The sequence below is a fragment of the Lytechinus variegatus genome, chromosome 11, assembly GCF_018143015.1.
Source record: "Lytechinus variegatus isolate NC3 chromosome 11, Lvar_3.0, whole genome shotgun sequence".
NCBI lineage: Eukaryota > Metazoa > Echinodermata > Echinoidea > Temnopleuroida > Toxopneustidae > Lytechinus > Lytechinus variegatus.
In genome coordinates this window covers 9,937,881-9,948,400 of record NC_054750.1, presented here as the reverse complement: position 1 = coordinate 9,948,400, position 10,520 = coordinate 9,937,881, and the positions used below count along the sequence as shown (strand labels likewise).

Here is a 10,520-nt window from a genome sequence, read left to right as displayed (position 1 = left end):
GTATACGGAAATGGTGATGATTTAATGCAAACATAAAATTGACCCATTATGAATGACAATGACACTCGATGTGATGAAATTATAATTGGGTTTCAGAGTGTGAACTATATTGGAAGATTACCCCTCCCCCCCTCTTCCTGATCCGAACAAGGTACATGTAGCATTGAGTACTTATTTATTATCCCTGCCCTAAAGGAACAGAATTAATATACATCTCTCTCTCGCTCTCTCTCTCTCACACACACCATTATTAGCATATTCCTACAACCCTCAGGGGGGAGTGTTCCAACGACAATGCTGTAACAGATCATCGAACATTTCCTCGCCCAAAAATATCAAGACACAAGAACTTAAAGTAAGGTAGTCATTCTGTTTTTGGTGACAAAAAGTGCTTAGAATTCGATTTTTTTAGGTTGGAATAACACAAATTTTCAGCTCGCGCTTCGCGCTTGCATTATTTGATTGGTGAGATCATCATGATTCCTATTAATCAGTCATTAAATGCAGTCCTTATCAGGTTCCTTTTCTGATCAATGCATTAAAATGTCAGCTCGCGCTTCGCGCTCGCGTCAATTCTTTAGTTAGATACACATTTTTTTTTCATAACGAAAACTGCTTGGAATGTTTAATTTTCATGTCTTCTTACAATGTCCAAAAGTTTGAGCTCGCAAAATCTCGCAAGGATGCCCTTTAACATTAATAAGAGCCTTCATTATTGCCCCCAAAAAGCGAGTTTCATTTTTTCAGATTTGATTTTTTTTTCTTAACGCTCACTCGCGGAAAAAATAGAACCTATTATGTATCAATCAGAAATCACTTCAAAAAGGCATTACTCAACTTAATTACTAGAAAACACACAACTACTTCACGCAGATGATAATCTCATGCATGGTGAAAATATCCCTTTTTACCAAATGCCAATTTTAACATAAATGTGCCCCTTCTTTGGCTTCCCCCCACATGGCCCCCCCCAAAAAAAAAGTCCCGTCGCCCCTGACATAGATGTATATGTCAGGGGCGACGGGACGTATTTTTTTTTTTTTTTTGAGTGAACACAATTTTCAATGATGTATGTTGTTACTATTATGTATGTTATTATTATATTATTGATGTATATTCGCAGGGTAAACTATATGAAATTACAATTCTCAAGACAGTGTAGGCCTATATACAGCAGTAGAAATAGAAGAACTAAAATAGTCCTTCTCTCTGTTTTGACACACAGTAGCCTATTTCCTCACAATAATAACATTAATTATGATGAGTGATTTTTGTTTTGTCGTAATTACTTTCGATAACACTCGAGCTTTCTGTATTCAGTCTCTATAATGCCTGTCTTTGGTTTTCCTCGGTCCAATCCCCTTATTTTCCCCCAAATACTTGTATTCCTCCTCTTATTTTCTCTTTTTCCCCTCATTTTTTTTGTGGGCCCGGGGGGGGGGGGGGGGGCGGTCGCTTCCGCTCCCTGAAAACCTAGATCTTACAAAAAGTTCCAGGATCTTATCTATATAAAACCCTTCTGTTGTTCTTATCAGATAAATTACGTATAGACATGAGGGGGAAACGCCTATAGAAAAATAATGAGGGGGGAAGAGTAGTATATAGAAAAACATACGAAAATAGAGAATACAAAGAAAAAAGAAGGAAAACGAGGCAAAAAGAGGGGGTAGGCGGAAGATGACGAAGAAATAAAGGTGAAAGATAGGACAAAGGAAAGAGAAACGAAGGAAGACGCTTGAGCCTGGAGTAGAAAGTAAAATGAGAGAAACGAAAATTCGAAGAAGAATAAATAAGAGGAAAAAAAGACGAAATGAAGAAAGGGAGAAGAATTGAAGGGGGAGGTCGAGAAGGATGAGGATAACGCAACCGTACGACGCTACGGCACTCACAGCCTATATGCGGAGCGTGCGCGCGCGCGCGAAAGTTTATCAACCCAACCCATTCAAGATGGCGACTTACATCTATTGATTATGACATGGAACACAGATGTATGTTAAAACTGTTTTTCGTTATATAGGCCAGCGACATTTCATTTTCCGTTGATGATATTGTAGTTTATTTGTGTTACAATGGAGCCCAGCGAAGAAAGTGTGCAAATGCTCATAAATATGGGATTTGGAGACCTTGCAGATATCAAGAAAGCGCTCCGCCTTGCACAGAACGACGTGAACGAAGCAGTGGCAATTCTCACACAGGAACAACCGGGTTTGAGTTACGACACCGTGGAGGAGGAAACAAATAAGGAAGCGCCGCCACCGGGAACTCTCCGGCGGACTTACGGACCGCAACACCGTCTCGCACCAGACCCGCCCCCTCCTTCATATGATGAAGCTGTAGAACCAGTGGAGGTAAAAACTCTCCAGGATTTGTCTGCACTGTAGCAGTAAACTTCAAATTTCTTAATTGTTTTTTAATTGCCCAACTGTGACAAAGACAAGTCAAACTAAAAAAGTTTGTTGTATTAAAAAATACTGTAATTAATCATTGGTTGAGAAAAATCCATCACCAAAGATTAAGAAAGTTATTATATTAGGCCTATATGTTAGATCTATTTATTAATTATCATTTTTCTTATTCGTTTCGTTCTTATTATTTTTTAAGGGCACTGACTGGCACTGGGAAACAAATTTAGAAATGACAAACAGGAAATGGAAAGAAAAGAGGATAAATGAGAAATGAAGGAAGAACTTGATGAGCTGTATATTCATTCAATTGAATTCAATTAAATTTAAAATGGTATTTATCGATGATCAAACATCTTAATACAATCGCACATGAAAAAGCAGCTGGAGCTGGAAAATTCATGTTTACAAGTTTTTGTTGGCACACTACACAGTAAAAAAACAATGTACATGTAGTAAAATGCATTAAAAAGTCTATACATTTAAAAAGCTAATTGAATTTGACATGTACTGTAGATATGGCATAAAAGGCAATGAATGAATTTAACATGATAATTTCTTAAAATTCATTATATTCGCTTAGAAATATTACTAAAAACAACTACCGACCTGCGGATGGCCAATATGAAGGAGAGGAGACTAGCACTTTATTTTAATGTCAAAATTGACAGTAAGGTGGGGAGGAGGAAGTGACATTTTCCTTTGCCTTTCCTAGTGGAAACACTCATCTTTTGTTGAGTATGTCAACTAAAAAAGGCAATGGACTATTGAAAAATCTTCTTGTTCTTTTTGAAATTGTTGATAATTGCTTTTAACGACAAAGAGATGTTTAGATGTTTTTTCTGAGGTAGTTATGTCTTACAGAGAGGATGAATTGAAAGTGATTTTGCAATTTTTTTTTACACGGTGTCAGTCATGGTCATGCTGTCAGTCATGGTGTCAGTTCCTTGACCTTTCTTTTTCTTTTAATGACATAGATATTCCAATATCTTCAATCATTAAGGATTTAGGAGTTGTTTTTTTAGTGAAATGAAAATGACTGAACATGTAACATTCTTGTGTTGTACACTCAACTGGCGAGTATATAAACTCAGTCGCATTTAGAAGTTTACTGTCATAATGTTGTTAGGGCACTTGTGCTCTCCAGGCTAGACTATGGTGGCTGCTCGCTTAGAGGTAATAATAGACAAGATCCTTCAGAACATGTGCACGATTGATCTGTCAAAAACCAAAATGGTTTCATGCTACCCCTCTTCTAGATAACTACATTGGCTACCCGTTTCTGATAGAATACATTATCGAATACTTGTTCAAACCTATAAATCTCTGTCAACCACACTTCCTTCTTACATTTCTTCATTATTTCAACAATAAAAATCTACATACTCTCTTCGTCCGGCATCAGCTCCTTCCTATGTCATTCCAAAATGAAAAAAACAGGCCGGTTTCAACTCCTTTTAATCTCTTGCCCCCCGTCTTTGGAACAAACTCCCTTCATCTCTTTGAAACCTCTCTTCTCTTGATCTCTTAAAAAACATCTTAAAAACTCATTTGTATAACAATAAACCTTAACTTGTCTTATGCCACAAGAGCGCTTTGTATCCTCTGGAAAAAGTGCTATATACATCCAATTATTATTATTTATCTAAAATGCAAAAAGAATGTAGCTGAATTGGAAAATCAAGAAAAGGGGTAAAAAAAAATTAAGCACATGTTTGGGCTGCTGAGGATTAAAATTGAAGAGTGGGATGAAGGAATATGATGGTGTACATATATGTGTATGGAGTATATATAGGCTTACTAATTCAGGAAAATCACTGAACCGCAAGAGGCAAATGTAGTTATCTCCCACACTCCCTGAAGGAGCATTAGATTATCTATGTCCTGTGCCAAGGGTTAGACATACCCCTTTATACTGTATATGTTCCCATCTTCATGAAGCTTCATGCTGGCATGAATTAATGTGGAAAGTTTACCGTGGCAAAATAACCTGAGCTCCCTGGGGCTGTGCCCTAGTCCCTATGCAATAGAGGCTTTGAATCTCGGTAACTTTCAAAGGCTCTACATGTATTTATTATCGTCCCTTCCTGCATTTAGCTTTACACTGAAGTACTGGCATAAAGAGAGAGAGGGGGGGGGGGGGGGCTTGGTCCCATAAACCCCCAAAAATATGGAGGAGGCATTGAGGCAACAAATGAAAATGAAAGAAAAAGAGGGAAAAGACTTTGTTATTTGGTGAATATAAATGTGAGAATCTTTCACATGAGAGTTTCATTTTTAAAAAGTAAATTTTTTCTCTCTCGCTTCGCTTTCTTTTGACGTTTCAGAAATTTAACATTTTCTATGTTGTGTCCTCTCAAAATTTTAGGCTTATTTGTGCTGCTTTGAGTAAAACCTACACCCTTGATTGATAAAAAAATAATAGCCATCTTAAAGGATTAAAATGGCTGAATCTCCAGAGGATCCCAGGGCTCTGCCCCCGGACCCCACCCACAAAGCTCTTGCGTACATATGAAAGGGTTTGGGGCCATGGCCGTCCATAAGTTTCAGATATGATTTTATATTCTTAATTCGTGTCAAAATCTATCACAAACTTAGATTATCATGAAAAGGTGAACATTTTTGCTCGCTTTGCTTGCTCTGACCTTTATCAATTAAAACAAATTTGCCACATAGCCCCTGTTACTCTCCTGAGCTGCCCCATATGTCATGTATTATAAAATGCATAAATTTGAAATTTTTAATGGTTCATAATGACAGATGTTTTTGTTTCTTTCGGGAGTGGTTTGAAATTATTTGTCTGTTGATATGCTGAAGGTACAAAATAAACAATTTTCATTTATTTTGGGGAGAAATTGATATTTGTTGACTTTCCTCTACTACTTTCTTACTAATTAAACATATTTTGTAAAGCGCATAGAGAGTCTTTTGACTATTATGCGCTATATAGATTTCAAATATTATTATTACAATGTTGATAGCTGGAAGAGTTGATTATTATGACAGAGGTTAATCTCTCCATAATTTTATTTACCATCCAGGATGAAGATCCAAGTTCCAGCAGTGGAGAAGCAAGAGAGGAAGAAAGCATGGAAGTCAACAAAGAGTTCCCTACAGGAAACCTCTATGAACTAGAGGGAAGAGTCTTCACTGACCAGTGGTCTATACCCTACAAGAAAGAGGAATCGCTGGGCAAATGTTTGATTGCTGCCACCAGATTTGCCAGTGAAGGTAATATCAAAAAAATTATGTGGTTGTACAGTTTATAAGAAATTGCTCACCTATTTTCATATTTTGAGATATTAAACAATAATACTGTGCAGTTCTTTGATAGGGCATTACATGTACATGTAGCCGAGTATGTTTGTATGCATTTACATGAAACAATATAAATGACATTAGAGAGTAAGTGGATGGTGTTGGGCAATGAGTTCTTTACATATTGAACATTTTTTTTTAAAACAATTCTTAGCCTTTCCCATAATCATGAATTAGGAAGTGCATTCCATGATTATCACTTGCAAAAGACATTAACTTGGAGATCAGACGAAAAGTGGCTATATTAAAGGTAGAATCCACCCAACCAAGAAGTTGATAATAATAGAGAAAAATCAAGCAAGGATATTGATGCTCTAAAATTTCATTGCATTTGGTTGTAAGATAAGGAGAATGATTGAGAAATAGAGCTACAAAGTATGTGTATAAGAGGTCTTGTATGCATGTCAATCTTTAGTTGTGTTTAAAGATTGTATGTATATCAATCTTTAAATACAACTAAAGCCATTTTTATTGGTACTTTGCGTACATTGTGTATCTAATAATACCTAACTGTGTGCATTGATATGTAGGTCGTATGGAGAGCGATGAGAACTGCATGCGCTTTGTGAACCGCTGCATGCCCGAAGCGTTCCGTAAGCTGCTGACATCCAAGGCGGTCCACCGATGGGGTGCCGAGATCCATGAGGGCATATATAACATGCTTCAGCTCCTTATCGAGCTGGTGGCTGTCAGGCTGAAGCATAAACCTGTCCCGTTGGAGCTTCTTGAAGTGCTTGCAATGGTATGTAATTATTTTCAACTCACTCCCAGGTCAATGGATAATCATAATTTAAAAGGCCTATTTGATCATCTTTCTTACTTCAAATTGGCAATATTATTTTTTAAAATATTTTTTTTCTGTTTTAAAGTTAGCATGTTATCATACCAGAAAGAAATAAAGAATGATTGAGAATGGTATGTCATTTTCAGCTCATTCTGAACAATATTATAAGTAATTTAATTGATCATTCTTGATATTGGCAACATTTTAATTTCATTATATTGCTCCACTTTCTATTGTAAATTGGTAATATTATAAGTGAATAAAGAATGATAAAGAATATTATGTAATCTTTAATTCATTCATGAAAAAGGCTGATTTCGGATTTTTTGTTGGTGTTAGAAGTTTAATTAAGATTGCCATCCCTAGTGTCAAAGCCTAATGTGAGATTAGAAAAATGAACCATGTCACATTATTGCTAGCTTAACACCTTAGGCCTGTAACACAAAGGTTAATGATAATCATCAATTAAAAAGGAAAATTCTGATAGGCTCCTTGTCAGTCTACTAGGGATTTTTTTTTCAGGTTTGATAAAAGTGGAATAAGAAGTAGAAAATGTAGTTCAACTTCACATTTTCCCTTTTAAGTACATACTTGTCATGTAGCAATGACATGAAAAAAAAAATAAACAAAAATGAGGTTTGAACTGTTGTTAAGTTTCTGTTCCAAATCATATTTTGCATTTCAGGTCATTTCCTGAAATTTTGTCAACATAAACTATTGTTTTTGGAAAGTCTGACAAGTGGATAGACATTCCACTTGTGGTACACTTAAATAGAAATCAATTTCATAAGAGCTCTGTAAGTGTAATATTTTTTAATCAAAAGTTCCTTCTATGCAGGATGACTTCAGTACTTAAATATTGGTTAGTGGTTTTTTTTTTTGTTAATTGTATAACATTTGTAAAACCTAGGGAAAGTCCTCTCTAGGGACCTTGTAGAAATAATAATACAAGATACCATATATGGATTAGTGGCTAAAAACTTGTATTATAATAAGCTCATCATTGTGTTTTACTATCATACATGTACTTGTGTTGTGGATTTGGGCTCTATTCATAAAAGTTGGTGTCATTTTCTTCTTCTTTTCTTTTCTTTATTGCACCATGAGTGTATTTTTATGATGTATACTGGTGCATTACAAATGTTCATGTTATTATTATTATTCCAGGCATTCAATCCAGAGAGAGTTCCATTATAAGAACCGGGCTAAGAAATGGGATCATATATTCTCACATTATTATTCTTCCAGGCTTTCAATCCAGAGACAGAATTCCATTATAAGAACAGGGCTAAGAAATGGGATCATATATTCACACATTATTTTTATTATTCTTCCAGGCTTTCAATCCAGAGACAGAGTTCCATTATAAGAACAGGGCTAAGAAATGGGATCATATATTCTGGGAAGAGAAGTTTGGTGTGAATCACACATTTGCCGTTAGTCCTCCCTTTGAGACGTACAAGGACCCATGTGGATGGCTTGTCAATCTTATCAATGCTGTAAGTATTGACAAGTTTCTGTCTTATATATTTGCAATTTGTTAACAAGACATGTCGATCCATATTTAAAGTGTTGTTCTACTTCCGGCCCTGCGTAATATAAACTACATGAGACACATGTTTGTATCAAATGACACATAAGGTGCATGCATATTAAAGACAAAACACATAGACCTACATGAAAAGATATATTTTATGAATTGTAATGAGATTGTATTGGATATTATATTTTTAAACATATTTTTAAATACTAAATCTGCTAGCACAGTGCAAGATCCTTCAGAAAATCATACATGAGAAATCTGCGAGAAATAAATATTTCTGTTTAGTAAAAGGATACCTAAACTCAACGATTCTTGGCTAATTTATAAGTATAGCAAGATGTATTATAATTTTGCGACAAAATGAGATTATATCATTTATTCTGTGATAAATACTAGCAGCTTTCTTCAAGAACTACAAGTTTTTCAGTATTAACTTTTGCAATATCTTTTGATAATACAATACAGTAATGTCAACCATCTGAACCACATGTAGTTGTGTAACCTGTATGCATTTGATTTGTAATAAGGAATTCTTCTTTTCTCTATCAATTAAGGGTTGAATTTGTTTTTTATTTATGATCTCAGTTTGCCCACCATGGAGGAATGGATCAAATCCGAGATAGAGTTTTGGAATCTATTGATGATGTTGACCCAACGGTAAGAAAATTTGCTTTCAGTCTTTTCTGTTTCACTACTATGATTTTCTTCCAGTCTCTTTTTCTCCTGTCTCTATATATTATATTTTTCTCATGTGTTTTGGTTGCTCTCTTAGATTCCATCTCATGTCTGTTCCTTTGTCTGTTTTGTTCTGCTGTCTTTGGTCTTTCTGTCTATCTGTGACTGTTTCTCTGTTTGACTCTTTATTCTTTCTCTTTGTCTCTCATTTTCTGTCTGTCTTTCTTTTTGGCTTTTTCTTTGTCTTTCACTATATTTGATGCTAAGTTTCTATTATATAAGAGGCATAGTTGAAAAGCAAGAAAACTTAATTTTGTTTGTCCATATAGATGATGTAATATTTTACTGCTATGAAAGCTTGTAAATGTTTTTTTTTAATATGTATTAATTAATTGCAACCAATACTACCATCACATCTCTCTCTTTCTCATTCTCTCCTGCTCTTCAGACTTTATCTGTATTGATGCAGCCGCTGGGATACTGTGGAGAGTACCTGAACCCTCTGAAGTTTGGCCCATTCATGGCCCTGGTAGAGAAACAGGTCCTCAAGTACGTCCAAGACCTCAAGGAACATGAACTCAAGAGGAAGGTTAGTCTCAAGGAGTCTTGCGATATGAACTCCATAAATAAAAATGCTTAGTTTTAATGAATGAAGTTAAGAAGGTTTATGGCCGGACCTGCTCCTTCAACAGTTTTCACTATTCTTAATGCCGCATGGAGAAAGAGGTCCTGAAGTTCTTTTCAGGATATGAAGGAAAATGATCCCTAAAGAAATGTTAGTCCGAAGACGCAAACTCAAGAATTTTAAAGGTTAGTCCTAAGATATAATCTCAGGACTTATAATATGAGAAAAGAAGGATTAATTCTCAGATTCTTAATCATTATGAGACAGTTTCTCCCAGAATTCAGTCTTCCAACCAGAGTGAGGTTTAATTTTTGAAGCAAAGATACACATTACCTTTTCTAAATTACCAAAAGAGACAAATTACTGAGAGAATTAGTGTTTATATTCTGTTTATAATTTTCTTTTTCCCATAATCTTTCTTTTCATACCAGTGAAATTCTATATTTATTAATGTTGAATATTCGGTAACAGAAAACCGGTAGCATCTCTGAGCTGTTGACGACGATGAAGTCTCTTTGCCTTTACTTCTGGGTAGATGATGTTAAGAAGGTGGATGATCTCAGGATGAGTGTGGCACTGCGGATGCTCAACTCCCCTCACTTCAATGCAAAGATGAATAGTCTCAAAGAGGTAGGTTGCTTTGAATTTGTCAACCTATTGATTACTGACTTCTGCAATTCACATAGGCTGTATACAGGTAGCATTCGGTTCCAGGAGGTAACAGGTTAAAGAAGATGTGAGGGTGCCTTAATTGCGTTTGATAAATGCTACAGTTTATTTAAAGATATGGTTACCTGCTCTTCTTGGAAATCACAATCTAGAATGCTGACCACCCATCAAGGTTCCCACAGTTATGGAAATTCCTAGAAACAAATGTGGTCAGGGAAAAGTCAGGGAATTTGGAAAATTTGTGAAAAGTCATTAAAAAGTCATGGAGTTGCATTTACCTCTTGGCTATGGCAGCTTTCCAGTTTTTAGTGCCTCGCAACTCGCATACTCTGTGATCATACTCTGCTATTATAATTGGTGTTTATGATTTCCATTCCCAATTTTGTGACATCCCAAATTCTAAATAACTCCCGGGATGTCGCGGGAAGTCATGGAAATCTTGTGGAAAATTCATGGAATTCTGTTTTTCAAATTTGTATGGGAACCCTGACCTATGCACAATAT

General features: G+C 35.7%; 1 protein-coding gene across 2 annotated transcripts in view; it reads left to right on the top strand.

Annotated features, from left to right (window-relative positions):
- The first annotated feature begins 1,915 nt into the window (after positions 1-1,915).
- The window catches only part of LOC121423583 (ubiquitin carboxyl-terminal hydrolase 24-like), a 50,856-nt gene continuing 42,251 nt past the window's right edge, over positions 1,916-10,520 (top strand). For both annotated transcript variants that reach the window (XM_041618950.1, XM_041618949.1), the window contains exons 1-7: positions 1,916-2,348; positions 5,444-5,633; positions 6,251-6,462; positions 7,842-8,003; positions 8,633-8,704; positions 9,171-9,311; positions 9,819-9,977. In XM_041618950.1, coding sequence (XP_041474884.1) covers positions 2,070-2,348; positions 5,444-5,633; positions 6,251-6,462; positions 7,842-8,003; positions 8,633-8,704; positions 9,171-9,311; positions 9,819-9,977 — 1,215 coding nt within the window. In that variant the 5' untranslated portion in view covers positions 1,916-2,069. The remainder of the gene's footprint in view (positions 2,349-5,443; positions 5,634-6,250; positions 6,463-7,841; positions 8,004-8,632; positions 8,705-9,170; positions 9,312-9,818; positions 9,978-10,520) is intronic.